Source organism: Cynocephalus volans, chromosome X (genome assembly GCF_027409185.1).
Source record: "Cynocephalus volans isolate mCynVol1 chromosome X, mCynVol1.pri, whole genome shotgun sequence".
NCBI lineage: Eukaryota > Metazoa > Chordata > Mammalia > Dermoptera > Cynocephalidae > Cynocephalus > Cynocephalus volans.
Window position 1 is genome coordinate 172,348,897 of NC_084478.1, and position 16,376 is coordinate 172,365,272.

General features: G+C 36.6%; 1 protein-coding gene across 2 annotated transcripts in view; it reads left to right on the top strand.

The window, feature by feature from the left end:
- Nucleotides 1-13,172, top strand: part of VAMP7 (vesicle associated membrane protein 7) — a 33,514-nt gene extending 20,342 nt beyond the window's left edge. For both annotated transcript variants that reach the window (XM_063083618.1, XM_063083619.1), the window contains exons 7-8: nucleotides 9,356-9,448; nucleotides 11,325-13,172. In XM_063083618.1, coding sequence (XP_062939688.1) covers nucleotides 9,356-9,448; nucleotides 11,325-11,393 — 162 coding nt within the window. In that variant the 3' untranslated portion in view covers nucleotides 11,394-13,172. The remainder of the gene's footprint in view (nucleotides 1-9,355; nucleotides 9,449-11,324) is intronic.
- Nucleotides 13,173-16,376: the final 3,204 nt, after the last annotated feature.

Sequence of the window (16,376 nt, forward strand, 5' to 3'; positions counted from 1 at the left end):
ACAGAAGGAGGGCAGAGGTCAGTTACAATCTTGGTCTACACAATTACAAATTTAAATGCAGAGTAGAAGTTTACACCCTGAAATAGATCATGATTGATCATGTTCGTTGTGACTGGCAGCTAGACTGTAGTGGTTAAGAACATGAGCTCTAGAATAATGCTGCCTGGATTTGAATACCACCTCTGCCACTTACTAGCTGTCTCAGGAAAGTTACTTAATTTCCCTGCGCCTCAGTCATAAACATCTGTAAAATGGAGATGTACCTACTTCATAGTGTTTTGAGGATTAAATGAGATAATGCATGCAAAGTGCCTAACAGTATATGGTACATGGTAAGAGCTATTTAAATGTTTATTACTATTGTTAATTTTACAAGGACTTCTGGTTTTTTTTTGGGGGGGGGGGGGGAAGCTGGCTGGTACAAGGATCGAATGCTGGACCTTGATGTTATCACCACTGTGCTCTAATCAACTGAGCTAACCGGCTAGCCCCTTTACAGGGAGATCTATTAACACCAGTTCCTAGGAGGATGTGCAGACTGCTACTAGGTTTTGTAGCAGTTCATAAACAGTTTTTTCATCAGAGCATGTGGTAATTGGAAGAAGGGTGGTACCATACAGGCAGTCAAAACAGCTGGGTTCTAAATCTCACTTTGTGACCTACTGCTGGGGGGCAAAGAGTGCAAAGAAGTATCTGATCCCAGATCTGCAGACCAACTTCTTTGATACTAACCATCTATCTCTTAGCTACTCTTAATACTTAAATATTACTCCATTTAGTTGGAATGGTCTGTGTTTGACCAGTACTAGTATAGTATGTACTTTCTAAATAAAAGTTTTCTTTATTTTGTTGACTACATGACCAGAATAACAAAAGGTACTAATGAACAAAAAGGTGTCTCTCTTCATGACAGAATAACATATATGCAGTAAAGTGCATCAAGTATAATATTTTTAAGTATACAGCTCAATTTTTAAAAAATTTTTTGTTGAAGTGTAATTGAGTACACATATTTTGAGGGTACAGCATTGACTGCTATCACCTATGTATAACATGTGTTGATCAAATCAATATTATTAGCACATTCATTATTACAAATCGTAATTATTCTTTATGCCCCTTACCAAATCTCTCCCCAACCCCCCTTTCCCTCCCCCCTCCCACCTCTAGTAACCAAAGATTTGTTCTCTCCTTCTGAAAGATCAATGTATTATTGTGGGCTTTTCTTTCCTTCCTTCCTTCCTTCCTTCCTTCTTCCCTCCCTCTCTTCCATCCACTTATGAGTGAAGACATGCAGTATTTCACTTTCTGTGCCTGGCTTATTTCACTTAATTTTTTTTAAACTCATCCATGTAACTGCAAATGGTAGAATTTCATTTTTTTTAATGGATAAGTAGTATTCCATTATGTATATATACCACATTTTTCTTATCCAGTTGTCTGTCATTGGACATTTAGGTTGGTTCCATATTTTGGCTATTGTAAATACAGCTGTGATGAACATGGGAGTGCACGTATGATGATTTCCATTCCTTTGGTTATACACCCAGAAGTGAGATTGCTGGATCATATGGTAGTTCTATCTGTAGTTGTTTCAGAAATCTCCATATTTTTTTCCATAATGGCTGTATTATTTTACAGTCCCTCCAGCAGTGTAGGAGGGTTCCCTTTTCTCCACCTCCTCACCAGCATTTGTTGTTCTCTGTCTTTTTACTACTGGCCAATCTAAGTAGGGTGAGATGATATCTCATTTGGTTTTGATTTGCATTTTCCTGATGATTAGTGATGTTGAGTATTTTTTCATGTACCTGTTGGCCATTTGTAGGTGTTCCTTTAAAAGATGTCTATTCAGATCCTTTGCAACAAAAGACCACAAATAGCCAAAGCAATCCTGAACAGAAAAAAAAAAAAATAAAGCCAGGTGCTTAACACTACCTGACTTCAAATTATACTACAATGCTATGGTAACCAAAACAACGTGGTACTGGCATAAAAACAGACACTGTCATTGACCATCACAACCTTCTCTGGCCTTGGGACTTCAGGACTTACACCAGCAGTTGATTTTGGTATATGGCATGAGACTTAAGTATAAGACCTGAAACCATAAAACTACTAAAAGAAAATATAGGGGAAACACTTCAGGAAGCAGGACTGGGCAAAGACTTTATGAATAAGACCCCAAATGCACAAGCAACAAAAGGAAAACTAAACAAGTGGGACTATATCAAACTAAAAAGCTTCTGCACAGCAAAGGAAACAGTCAACAGAGAGGAAAGACAACCTACGGAATGGGGGAAAATATTTGCAAACTATGCATCCGACAAGGAATTAATATCCAGAATATATAAGGAACTCAGGACTTCACAGTAAAAAAAAAAAAAAAAAGAAAAGAAAAAAATTTTATCCAATTAAAAAAATGGGCAGCTCAATTATTTTTGACATGTTTATACCCATGTAATCACCACCCAGATCAAGATATAAAACATTTTCAACACCCTAGAATGCTGCCTTATGACCCTTCCAGTTAACAATCTCAGGTAACCATGTTTCTGACTCATATCACCATAGGTAGTATTTTGTGTGTTCTTAAAATTTGTAGAAATGGAATTATATGTTACATACTCTGTGTCTTTCACTTACCATTATGCCTGTGAGATTTATCCATGTTGTTGATTGTAGTAATAGTTTATTCTTTTTTGTTTTGTATTGTCCAATTGTATGAATCTACCTACCACAATTTTATCTATTCTCCTTTGTGGTGCTTTATTTCTGGATTCTCTATTTTTGTTCCATTGATCTGTATGCCTGTCTTTATGCCAATACAACACTGTGTTGATTACTGTAGCTTTATAGAATTCTTGAAATTAGGTAGTGTAAAGTCCTCCAACTATGTTCTTCTCTGAGATTATCTTTACTCTTTTAGGTCCTTTGCAATTCCATTTATGTTTTAGAATAAGTTTGTTATTTTCCATCCCTTAAAAAACCCCCAAAAACCAGAAACAAAAACCAGCAACTTGTATCTTTGATTCTTATTGCATTTAATATATAGGTCAGTTTAGAAAGAATTGTTATCTTGACAGTATTGAGTCTTCCTGTCCATGAACATGGCATATTTCTGCTTTTGCTTAGTGTTTTTAAAATTTTTCTCAGCAGTGTTTTGTAGTTTTTGGTATACAGGTCTTGTACATATTTTGTTAAATTTACTCTTGAGAATTTCATGTTTTTGTATTGCAAATTTTTAAATCTCATTTTCCAATTCTTTATTGCTAGTCTATATTCCTAGCTAGAAATAAAATTGATTTTTGTATATTGATCTTGTTTGTATCTTTCAACTTTGCAAAATTACTTTTGAATTCTGGTAGCTATTTTTGTAGATTCTTGCCTTTTATTTCTTTTCCTTGCCTTGTTGCACTGGCTAGAACCTTCTACACTTTGAATACAGGTGGTGACAGCGGACATCCTTGCCTGTTGACCATCTTATGGGGAAAAATTCAGTATTTTCACTGTTAAGTATGTGGTTAGCTGTAGATTTTTTATAGGTACCTTTATCAGATGGAAGAGTTCACATCGATTCCTCATTTGAGATTTCTATTCATGAATTTTATCAAATGCTTCTTCTTCATTTACTGAAATGATTATACGATTTTTCTCCTTTATTCTGTTAATATGGCAAATTGCATTGATTTTTGAATGTTTAACCAACCTTGCCTTCTGTATGGTGATGACGTATTATCCTTTTTATATAGAACTCTATTGGATTTGCTATTGAAATTTCAGGAATTCAGGGTCTATGTCCATAAGGGATATTGGTCTGTAATTTATTTTTCTTTTTAGGGGTTGGTATCAGGGATATGCTGGCTTCATCAAACAAGTTGGGAAGTTTTACCTTTCTATTTTCTGAAAGAGTTTAGGTACTATCAGTATTATCCGTTCCTTAGATGTTTGGAGGAATTCACCAGTGAAGCGGTCTGGGCCTGGAGTTTTCTTTATGGGAAGATTTTAAATCTGCCATCTTACTATTTGTTTCCTGTTTATCCCATCTTTTCTTTGTTCTCTTCTCTCTTTTTCTGCCTTCTATTGGATCAAGTACTTTTTTTAAAATCCCATTTTGCCTCCTTTGTCAGTTTACTAGTTCCAGCTCATTGTTATTTTTCTGACTGCTTTCTGGTTTATAATATAAGTCTTTAACTTATCATAGTCTGCCTTCAAGTAGTATTATTCCACTTCATGAATAGTATAAGAACCTTACAGTAGTATGCCTGGCCTTTATGCTATTGTTGTCATGCTTTTATTTACACATATACTATAAACCTCACAATACATTGTTACTGTTTTTGTTTAAGCATTTAATTATCTTATAAAGAAATTTAAATAGTAAGAAAAAAGTATTTTCTATTTACCCATGTAATTACAATTTCAGTGCTCTTCATTCTTATGTGTAGATCCAAGTTTCCATCTTGTGTCATTTTCTTTCTCACTGTAGGACTTCCTTTAACATTTCTTGTAGTGCAGATCTGCTGGAAATGAATTCCTTCAGCTTTTGTATGTCTGAAAAGTCTTTATTTTACTTTCTTTTTTTGCAATATATTTTCCCTGAGTATAGAATTCTAAGCCAACAGGTTTTTTCTTTCAATACTTTAAAGATGTTTCTTCACTGTCTTTTACATTGCTTCTTTTTTTCTTTTGTATTGATTATACATATTTGGGGGGTACAGTGTTGACCCATTATTTGTATGCAATATGTGAAAATTAAGTCAGTATTATTAGCATATTTATTATTACAAATCATAATTATTCTTTCGGTCCCTTACCCAAATTCTCCCTAATCCCTTTCCCCATCCCCTTTTCCACCTCTAGTAACCGTAAGTCTGTTCTCTCCTTGTGAAAGTTCAACGTATTATTGTTGTCTTCCTTCTTCCCTCCCTTCACCCCTTCCTTCCCTTCCTTTCCTTACTTTATTTCCTCCTTTCCTTCTTTCTTAGCACCCACTTATGAGTGAGGACGGGCTGTGTTACTCTTTCTGTGCCTGGGTTATTTCACTTGACATAATTTTCTCCAAGCTCATCCATGTTGCTGACAATGGCAGAATTTCATTCTTTTTTGTGGCAGAGTAGTATTTCATGGTGTGTGTATATACCACATTTTTCTTATCCAGTCGTCCATAAGTGGACATCCATATCATGGGTATTGTAAACAGAGCTGCGATGAATGTGGGAGTGCAGGTATCCCTTTAACATGATGATCTCCATTCTTTTGGGTATAATCCCAGCAGTGGATTGCTAGATCATATGATAGTTCTATATGTAGTTGTTTCGGAATTCTTGATACTGTTTTCCGTAATGGCTGCTCTAACTTAGAGTCCCACCAACAGTGTAGGAGGGTTCCCCTTTCTCCACATACTTGCCAGCATTTGTTATTCTCTGTCTTTTTGATAATAGCGAGTCTAACTGGGGTGAAATGATATCTCAGTGTGGTTTTGATTTGCATTTCCCTGATGTTTAGTGATGTTGAGCATTTTTTCATGTACCTGTTGGCCATTTGTATGTCTTCCTTTGAAAAATGTCTATTTATCTCCTTTGCCCATTTTTTAATTGGATTATTTGTTTTTTTTACTGTGAAGTTAAGTTCCTTGTGTATTCTGGATATTAATCCCTTGCTGGATGCATAGTTTGCAAATATTTTCCCCCATTCTGTAGGTTGTCTTTCCACTCTGTTGATTGTTTCCTTTGCTGTGCAGAAGCTTTTTAGGTTGATATAATTCTATTTGTTTATTTTTTATTTTGTTGCTTGCGCTTTTGGGGTTTTATTCATAAAATCTTTGCCCAGCCGTACTTCCTAAAGTGTTTCCCCTATGTTTTCTTTTAGTAGTTCTATGGTTTTGGGTCTTATACTTAGGTTAATCCGTTTTGAGTTGATTTTGGTATATGGTGAGAGGTGTGGGTCTAGTTTCATTCTTCTGCATGTGTATGTCCACTATTCCCAGCACCATTTATTGAAGAGGCAGTCTTTTCCCCAATGTATGTTCTTGTTGCCTTTGTCAAAGATCAGTTGGCCGTAAGTATGTGGTTTGATTTCTGGGTTCTGTATTCTGTTCCATTGGTCCTAGTATCTGTTTTTATGCCAGTACTATGCTGTTTTGGTCACTATAGCTTTGTAGTATAATTTGAAGTCAGGTAGTGTTGTGCCTCCAGTTTTTTTTTTTTGTTGTTTTTGTTTTTTTTGCTCAGGATTGCTTTGGCTATTTCAGGTCTTTTGGTGTTCCATGTGAATTTTAGGATTGTTTTTCTATTTCTGTGAAGAATGTCATTGGTATTTTGATGGAGATTGCATTAAATCTGTAGACTGCTTTGGGTAGTATGGACATTTTCACAGTGTTAATTCTTTCAGTTCAAGAGCATGGAATCATAATAAAGGAACATATCAAAAAAAGTTATACACTGTGATCCAGTGGGATTCATCCCAGGGAACCAAGGATGATGGTTCATCATACACAAGTCAATAAATGTGATACACCACATCAACAAAATCTAGGATAAAAACCATGTGATTATCTTAATAGATGCAGGAAAAGCATTCAACAAAATTCACATCCCTTCATGATAAAGGCTCTCAGCAAATAAGATATAGAAGGAAAGTGTCTGAACACAATAAAAGACATATGACAAACTCACCACCAGTATCATCCTGAATGGGAAAAAGCTGAAAGCTTTTTCCTTAAGAACAGGAAAAAGACAAGGATGCCTACTCTCACTACTCCTATTTAACATAGAATTGGAAGTAGTAGCTGGAGCAATCTGGCAAGAGAAAGAAATAAAGGGCATCCAGATTGGAAAGGAAGAAGTCAAACTGTCCCTGTTTGCAGATAACATGATTCTATATATAGAAAAACCTAAACACTTTACCAAAAAACTCTTAGAGTAGATAAACAATTTCAGTAATGTTGCAGGATACAAAATTAACACACAAAAATCACTTGCGTTTTTATACTCCAGCAACGAACTAGCAGAAAAAGATATGAAGAAAGCAAGTCCATTTACAGTAGTCACCAACAAAATAAAATTCCTAGGAGTCAATTTAACCACGGAGGTGAAAGATATCTACAACAAGAGCTTCAAAACACTAGTGAAAGAAATTAAACCAGGGCACAAGAAGGTGGAAAGACATTTTACATGGTTTCTGACAAGAATTCTGCTGTCATTCTTCCATACGTAATGTGTCTTTTTTCCTCTGAGTGCTATTAAGATTTTGTCTTTATTCTTGGTTTTAAGGAATTTGGTTATAATATGCCTTGGTGTAGTTCTCTTCATGTTTCTTTGGCTTTGGATTTATTGAGCTGTAGATTTGTAGTTTTCATCGAATTTTGAAAATATTTCTTTTCTTCTAGGACTTTAGTTACGTGTATTTTAAGCCACTTGAAGTTGTCCCACAGCTCACTGATAGTCTTAATTTTTTTTTCAATCTTTTTTCTCTATGTGTTTCATTTAGGATAGTTTCTGTTTCTATGTCTGCAAGCTTACTTGTCTTTTCTTCTGCAGTTTGTAATCTGGAACCACAAAAGACTCTGATATCCAAAGCAATACCTTGAATACCTTGAGCAAGAAGAACAAAGCTAGAGACATCACATTTCCTGATTTCAAAATGTATTACAAAGCTACAGTCATTAAAACAGTATGGTACTGGCATAAAAACAGATGTGTAGATCAATGGAAGAGAATAGAGAGCCCAGAAATAAACCCAGGCATATACGATCAACTGATGACGCACAATGGGGAAAAAGGGTAGTCTCTTCAACAAATGGTGTTGACAAAACAAGATACCTACATGCAAAAGAATGAAATTGGACCCTTTTTCAATATGCAAATCAGTTAACACATTAATATACATACACATCCATATACAAAAGTCAACTCAAAATAGACTAAAGATGTAAACAAAACCTAAAACTGTAAAACTCCTCAAAGAAAACATAGGGAGAAAATTATGTTTGTGAGATTCATTTGTGACATGTAGATTGTTAACTGTGTAAATGTAATAGTAGGTTGTAAATTGACATTGCTGTACAGTATTTCATTGCATGACTCTACCACAATTTACAAGTATAGTTGATGGACATTTGGGTACTTTCCAGTTTGAGGTGTGAAAAGAATGCTGTTAAAAATGTCTGTGTGTATGTCTTTTGGTGAACTTCTGCATACATCTCTGTTGGGTATATACCTAGGAGTGGAATTGCTGGTTTTGTTGTTTGCTTGCCTGTTTGTTTTAAAATGCTTTTGTCCTGGTGGGAATGGTTCAGTAGATGTTGAGAAATTGATGATGCAGAAGAAAATTGATAACTGAAGGAATGAACTTCTGTGGGTTTTAACCCTCACACAAGTAAATACATACCTTCCTGTGGAAATCAAACAGGTTCTTATAGCTCAAATTCCCAGGATTATACTGGGCAGAATAGGCAAATGTGCTTGCAGCCAACTGGCTTAGGAGCCCCTCTTACTGGAAGCATAGAAAGGAAAATGCTTTTCTACTAGCAGGAAGAACCGCTTCTGGTGCTCAACATCATGTGTGTTGCTACAGTGTAGAAGAAAAAAGAGGGAAGACTTTCCAGTAGGCTCATACTGCTTATGATAGGCCTGGCATAGTTCTGCTTTGGGGAACTGTTCATTATGAGTGGCCAGTCTCTGCTTGTAAAGAGATGGAAGGGGTCAAGAACTGTATTAGTCTGTTTCTGTTGCTTATAACAAAATAACCGGAACTGGGTGATTTATAAAGAATGAAATTTATTATTTAAAGTTTCTGAGACTGGGAAGTCCAAAGTCCAAGGAATGCATCTGGTGTTGTCAACAGTGACCCAGGGGTCTCACGTTGCAAGATGGTGGAAGCAGAGAGAGAGATAATTCCTCATGCACTCTTCTTTTAAAGCCATCAGAACCACGCCCCTGACCACCAATATTAATCCATGCACTCGGCATGGTCCTACAATCAAATCACCTCTTTAGGGCCCCACCTTACAGTTACCATAATAGGATTTGCCACCCTCAGCAGTAACAGTGAGAGTTAAGCAAACATTGGGAACACAGTTCAGTCAATCCATAGCAAAAACAATGGGACTTAAACAGAATTCATAAAAGTAAAATTTTTGTAGGATATTACTGCAAATAATTACCATAATAGGATTTGCCACCCTCAGCAGTAACAGTGAGAGTTAAGCAAACATTGGGAACACAGTTCAGTCAATCCATAGCAAAAACAATGGGACTTAAACAGAATTCATAAAAGTAAAATTTTTGTAGGATATTACTGCAAATAATTTATTCATTTAGTGCCAGGGATTAAACAATTCATGCTTTTTTTCTAGTCCGTCACCTTCAAAACTACCAGCAGAAATCTTGCCCGAGCCATGTGTATGAAGAATCTCAAGCTCACTATCATCATCATCTTCATATCAATTGTAAGTTTTTGTCCTTTTATTGTATGATTTTATTTTTCAATCTGTAAGAAATTAGGTGCTGGAATTCTTTCTCAGTGATGAACATTCTGAAATGAGCTACATACAAGTATATCTTTCAGTGGTGAAACACATGACCAGGCAGTGGCTTTTCTATGAAGTCACTATGAAATATCTCTACTTAAACCCCTCCTCCCTATTGAAAATTCTTATATGTAAGGAGGCATATAAAATTGACCACACGGAAATAGTTACTGTTAATAAAAATAATATTTCTGTTCATATGTAGTGATTTAATTATTGTTATTTTAAAATTATAATTTAATATGTATTTTAAAATTTTTAATTTCTAATATGGTAAATATAGATAGTTAGAATAGTTACCGTGGCCTTGAATGTCTCCTCACTCAGTATTCTCATTCTGGGCTCCTGACCTTAGCTTCTTTATTCCTTGGTCTGGGAATTTAGATTGATTTATGCAGCTGAATTATTGTTAAATTCAAATTATATTTATTGAATACTTATTACATGCAGAACACTGCTCTAAGTGCAGTATCCATCTTTGCCAAAAGGTGTTGTCACCTAACATACTGTACTTCAGGTTGAAAAATCTTTATTACAGCTGTGGCAAATGGTAAAGTTTACATTTGTGGAATATGTATGAGGACACTTCAAAAAGTTCATGGAAAAATACAATTAAAAGTAATATGACTCTTTCCATGAGCTTTTTGAATTACCCTTGTATGTGTTAGTATATGTGAATGTCACGTGAGTAGTTTAACCTATTCGTTAATAACCAGAATTTTCTCTAACCCCTCACCCTCTGGCAACATTTGTACAGAAGTGAGGGAAAACACTTGGCTTATTTTGGAGCAGGGGGCATGTAATTCATAAATGCATTTTTTCCAAGTATGTGAATAATGAAACCCATCACTTAATATCTCAAGAAGTTGTAATTTAAAGCAAATTAAAATGACTAATTTAATGTAGTGAATCTAATGCTTAAAATAAATCTATTTTTTGGAATGTAATAATGTGAACAAGTAGATGCTATTTTTAAAATATCATAATATAAAATTACAATCTTAGAATAAAAAGCTAACATATCTATAATAGAACCAGCATTATTGCAGTGCTACTTGCATCATCAGCTTTTCTTTGATTTGGTAATCATAATTATTGTGCCATTATCCCCTGAACAGTTTATGGCAATATTGTTGCTCATAGATAATAGAGATGTAGAGTCTCTACTCATACTTTTTTCATATATTCTTATCATCCTAATAATGAAAAATTAAATCCATATGTAAAATCTAAAAATATAGTTAAGAATAAAATTAGACTTCAAGGGAATTATTCTTATTTGTGATCTTTATGACTTGTTAATGATGCATCAGTAAGAGTTGCTCATATAACCTCAATTCTACCTAGTTACCAGTGAAGAGCAACAACTCCGCTGCTCGCTCTCCTACCAAACAAAGCATAGTGGAATTGCAGTAGGTGAGAGTTATATCAGAAAGGATCTTTTTTTTTTTTTTTTTTTTTTTTTTTTAAAGATGACCAGTAAGGAGATCTTAACCCTTGACTTGGTGTTGTCAGCACCACACTCACCCAGTGAGCTAACCAGCCATCCCTATATAGGGATCCGAATACATGGCCTTGGTGTTATCAGCACCGCACTCTCCCAAGTGAGCCACGGGCCGGCCCATCAGAAAGGATCATTTTAACTCTGCTTCCGTCTTTGAAAGTAGTTGATTAGTATGTTGCATTACTACAGAACTGCTATTCTAATGGAATCAGAACTATTTCTTAATAGGGCTTTCCTTTCCTTTATATATTATTTAGTAGCTTATGATAGAATCCTTCCTCCTCCTTCCAGGTGTTCATCTATATCATTGTGTCACCTCTCTGTGGTGGATTTACATGGCCAAGCTGTGTGAAGAAATAGGGAAAAAAAGTTATAATTAACCAGGGATATGAGAGAACAAGGAGTTAAAAGCAATTCATGTGACTCAAGCCTTTCACTACTGACAGGTGATGTCTACCAGTCTCTTCAACCCTTTTCTCCCTTTTTCTTTTTTTTTAAATCTTGTTCTATGCCTCCAGATTTATCTGTCTTACCAGTATTCCAGTGAACTTCAGATTGAACTATTCATTGCAGCAGTAGTCTTAAAAAGGCTTTTGTTTGTTTCTTTGGTTTGTTATCTACTTAGAGAAACATTTTTGTTTTAAATTGCACAATGCTGTCACCAAGGTGGAAACCACCGGTCTTATGAGCTGTCTACTAGGACTATGGAGGAACTTTGTATGTGCACACAGAAGTATTTAAGGGACGGATAGTATTGCCGACATCTCATATTAATGTCTTATTGAAGAGTGTTAGGTGCTTCAAAACTATAAATGGAGAATAGTTATTTAGGGAACTGTAATTGTTGGTGCTGCTTGTTTCTAGGAGCCCAGACAGATAAAGTATTAAACATTTATTTTCCAATCAGATGGGGAACATTTTGTTAGCCCATTAGAAGCACACAGAATTATCCTTGTCCTCCTAGTGTTTACTATCAGGAATAAAGTTGAGTGTGCTGATCATTCTCAACATGATAGACAGCTTGGTATTCTGTTTCCCCATTGCAGTTGATTTGAGAAGATGATGGTTTAAATATTGTTAAAAGTTGTGGGGTTTTTATATTTTTCTCTTTCTTCTGTGAATGTTTAGGACAATTGTTTGTTAATAGAATGGGTAGTGGAGAGGGTGGGGAGGCAAATTCCTCTGACTCCCCAACGAAAAAGAAAGGATCCACAGTGGATGTGCTGGCATTTTAGCTGTACAAAGGGAGGTAGTGTGGGAAAATTTTTTCAATCCAGGAAAAGCTTAAACCGAACACAGTTAGCAGTCAACTCCAGGGTTTAGGTTTCATTCCTGTTGAATAATAATTTGAGGATCTTTTTAGTTTAATAAATTATTTTGCCTAATTTTGAAGAATTCATCTGTGCAACTTGAAAGAGAATAGATGCTATGATGTATAGAAATGATACAAACCAGTTTAACATCCGTTTAACTGTAGTGTAAGAAAATTGGACTGTAATCATACTGCTTTGGCTACTCTGGCATTTGTTATCTAGTATGTACTTTTGGTGTGTATCTGAAAGGAAGACATTTGCTGCCCTAATTCTAATTGCATTTATTTATCAATAAGTGCCATTAAATAGAAGTTATATTACATTTTACTTTCTTCCCGATGAAAGAACAAATTATTCTATAGAACCTGGCCACCTGTTTAGCCTAGTCATGTGCCTTGAATATATATATGTGTCCTATAAGCTGGCTCATGGTGACTGTTCTTCCATCTAAAACCTTTCAATTCATGCTACCTGATTCATTGATTTGACATGTTTCTTAAGCCCACTGCAACCCTTTTCTTGTGGATCATGCATAGCACAAATGTTTTTCCAGTCTTAATCAACACTAATGCCTTTTAATTGCATCAGGATTTCCTGGTGGAAAATACGTTTGTCCCAGAAAAAAACATTTGGCATTTCTGAATAATAATTTCCAAATGTTTTTAATCCAGAGAAAAAGGCTTAAATCTTATTTCCCTTTCTTATACACACCTGAATCAAATTGATGTGCATGTTTTAGGGATCAATTACTTAACTGTTCCTTGGTCTATTTATGTATAAGAATGCTTTTTAAAGCACATGTCTTATTTTAAATAATGCACAAACTGAAGACATTAATAAAATTTAAGAGTAATACAATGAGTTGCTTGTTGTAGAAGTTGTTCCTAATTTTGGAATTAATTTCGGAACTAATTTTGGAATTAAATTTGGAATCTAATTTTTTTCTTATGACATTTTGCCATAGTGTACAGAAGAAAAGTGTTTTACTTATAAAAAATATATTAAGAAGTATTACCTGGAGCCTTTCATTGAAGATCTATAGCATATTCTCAGGTGTGTAGAATTTCTCCAAAACCAAAAGACACAAAAGAACTTAAAAAAAATATGTGTAGGCCATGCTGAAACCAAGGAAAGATCCTGAAATGATCACACAGCCTCCAGAACTATCATCCTGAGCCCATGATTTAGACAAAACAGAAAAAGAACCCCAGGGATTGTCATCCAATTTAGCACAATTCTGAAAAATTTAAAGTTGAACGGTTCTGAAAGAGATGGCTGAAAGGAAGGCATAAGAGAGTAGGAGAGAATAATTCATTATAGCAAACAGAGTTAGCTAAACAGAAAAATGAAGAGAAAAACAGAGGCAAAGATCAAGATAGAAAAAGCTAGGCCACAAGAAAACAATCAGACTTGGGGCCTCTGAACCTAGGTGGCTGAAGTCAGGTATTATAGAATGTTTTCATACAGGCTAAAGTAACTTAAGAAGAAGAGCATACTTAAGTTCTCCCTAGGCTTCATTTGGGTTTTAACTGAAGTGAGTATGCATTATCTAATCAGACACTTAGAGAAAAAAAAATTGTTATTTATGTGGTTGTTATAAACAAAGAAAGAAGTGGCACCAGCTATTTCTACTTACTTCCAACCCATGGCCCCAATGTCAAATACTGTCACAATCCAAAAATTTCTTTAGGAGTGAGTGGATGTGGCTTGCTTTAGATAATGGTTTCTCCTTGCTTAACCGTGCTGGTACCTATTTTCCTTGGCCTCAAGATACACAAAGAAATTGGGTTCCTTCCCAGGCTATCTTGATGGAAATGAATATAAATGATAGTAGCAGCCCTGATCCACTGTTAGTACATTCATTTCTATCAACGTACCCTGGGAAGGAACCCAATAGTAGCACAAGACCCTACTACAGTGTGCTACATTAGAAGCAGGTCTATTTCTCATAGCACCATCTCAAGAATACTAACCAAGGTGGAGGTGGTGGTAGTGGTTGTGGTTGACCTATGTATCAGTTTGAACTCAGTGAGAAAAATGAACCAAGACAAGTATTATGAAAATGAAGAGTTTTAATATAGGATTCAAGCTTACACAAATGGGTGATAACTAGGGAAGGGTAAGCTGGAGGGAGGTACAGGGTATTACAGAAACACTAATTCCGCTTGAAACATTGGTATAGGTGGACAGGTTGGAGCTTGCTAGAAAACCTGAGAATCCATTTATGGCTGGTTACCAAAGTGGTTATGTGAAGGGGTGAGGGTTAGAGGTTTAGAAGGTGAGTGTTAAAGGGTTAGAGGGCGAGGGTGAGTGATGGAGTTTGGATGTGTTGTCCCCTCCAAAACTCATGTGAAAATTTGATCCCCAATGTGACAGTGTTGGAAACTGATTGAGTCATGGGGGTGGATCCCTCATGAATGGATTGATGCTCTCCCTAGGTGGGGGAGTAATGAATGAGTTCTCACTCTGTTAGTTCCAACGAGAGCTGGTTGTTTATAGGACCCTGGCACCTCCCCCATCTCTCTCTTTTGCTTCCTTTTGCCATGTGATCTGCTTGTACCCGCCACTGCCTGCCACTTTCCACCATGAGTAGAAGCAGCCTGAAGCCCGTGCCAGATGCAACTGTCCCAGAATGGTAAGCCAAATAAACCTCTGTTCTTTATGAATTACCCAGTCTCAGGTTTTCTATCATAGCAACAAAAAACGGACTAATACAGTGAGGGTTAGAGGGTGAGGGTGAGGGTTTACGGTTGGGTTGGGATGGGGTAAGGGTGAGGGTTTAGGGTTTAGGTTAGAGTGAGGGTCAGGGTTAGCATCAGGGTTAGGGTTAGGGGTTAGGCTTCAGTGTTAAGGGTTAGGGTTAGGGTAGTGGGTTAGGGTTAGGGTTTAGTAGTTAGGGCTAGGAGTTAGGGTTAGGGGTTGTGGTTTGGGTTTAGGTTTTAGGGTTAGGTTTAGGGTTAGAGAGTTAGTGTTAGGGCTAGAGAGTTAGGATTAGGTTTTGACAAGGGTTAAGGTTAGGGTTCGACAAGGGTTAGGGTTAGGGGTTATGGTTTGTGTTATGGATTAGGTTTAGAGTTGGGGTTAGAGGGTTAGGATTAAGGTTAGGGGTAGGGATAAGGGTTAGGTTTAAGGGGGTAGGCTTAGGGGGTTAGGGCTAGAGGGTTAGGGTTGGGGATAGGGTTAGAGGTTTAGGGTTAGGGGTTAGGGCTCGGTGTTAGGGTAGCGGGTTAGGGTTAGGGTTTAGTAGTTAGGGCTAGGAATTAGGGTTGTGGTTAGGGTTTGGGTTCAGGTTGTAAGGTTAGGTTTAGGGTTAGAGAGTTAGGGTTAGAGGGTTAGGGTTAGGTTTTGACAAGGGTTAGGGTTAGGGTTCGACAAGGGTTAGGGTTGGGGTTATAGTTTGAGTTATGGGTTAGGTTTAGGTTTGGAGTTAGAGGTTTAGGGTTAAGGTTAGGGGTAGGGTTAAGGGTTTGGTTTAGGGGATTAGGCTTAGGGGGTTAGGTTTGATTTTTGGGTTAGGGATTAGGGTTAGGATTAGTTTTAGGTTAGTTTTTTTTTTTTTTTTTTTTTTTTTTTTTTTTTGACTTTTTCGTGACCGACACTCAGCCAGTGAGTGCACCGGCCATTCCTATATAGGATCCAAACCCGCGGCGGGAGCGTCGCTGCGCTCCCAGCGCCACACCTCTCCCGAGTGCGCCACGGGCTCGGCCCAGTTTTAGGTTAGTTTTAGGGTTAGTTTTACGATTAGGGTTAGGAGATTTGTATTTCGGGTTGTTTGTGGTGGTGGTTACTGGCCTGGTACTATTTTCAAGGAGATTAGTATTTGGGTTGTTGTTGCTGGTTTTGGTGGGGCAGGTACTGAGGAAGTCTTCTCTTGTACTGTCATTACTCCCCTGTCCCCAGAGGACAACTGCATTGCTTGTGAGGCACTTGCCAACTCCATGTCTGCCTGTTATTTTTCTGTGAACTCACCACCTCTCTCTCTCTCTCTCTCTCTCTCTCTCTCTCAAGAGTAGAATCTGATCAGAAATTG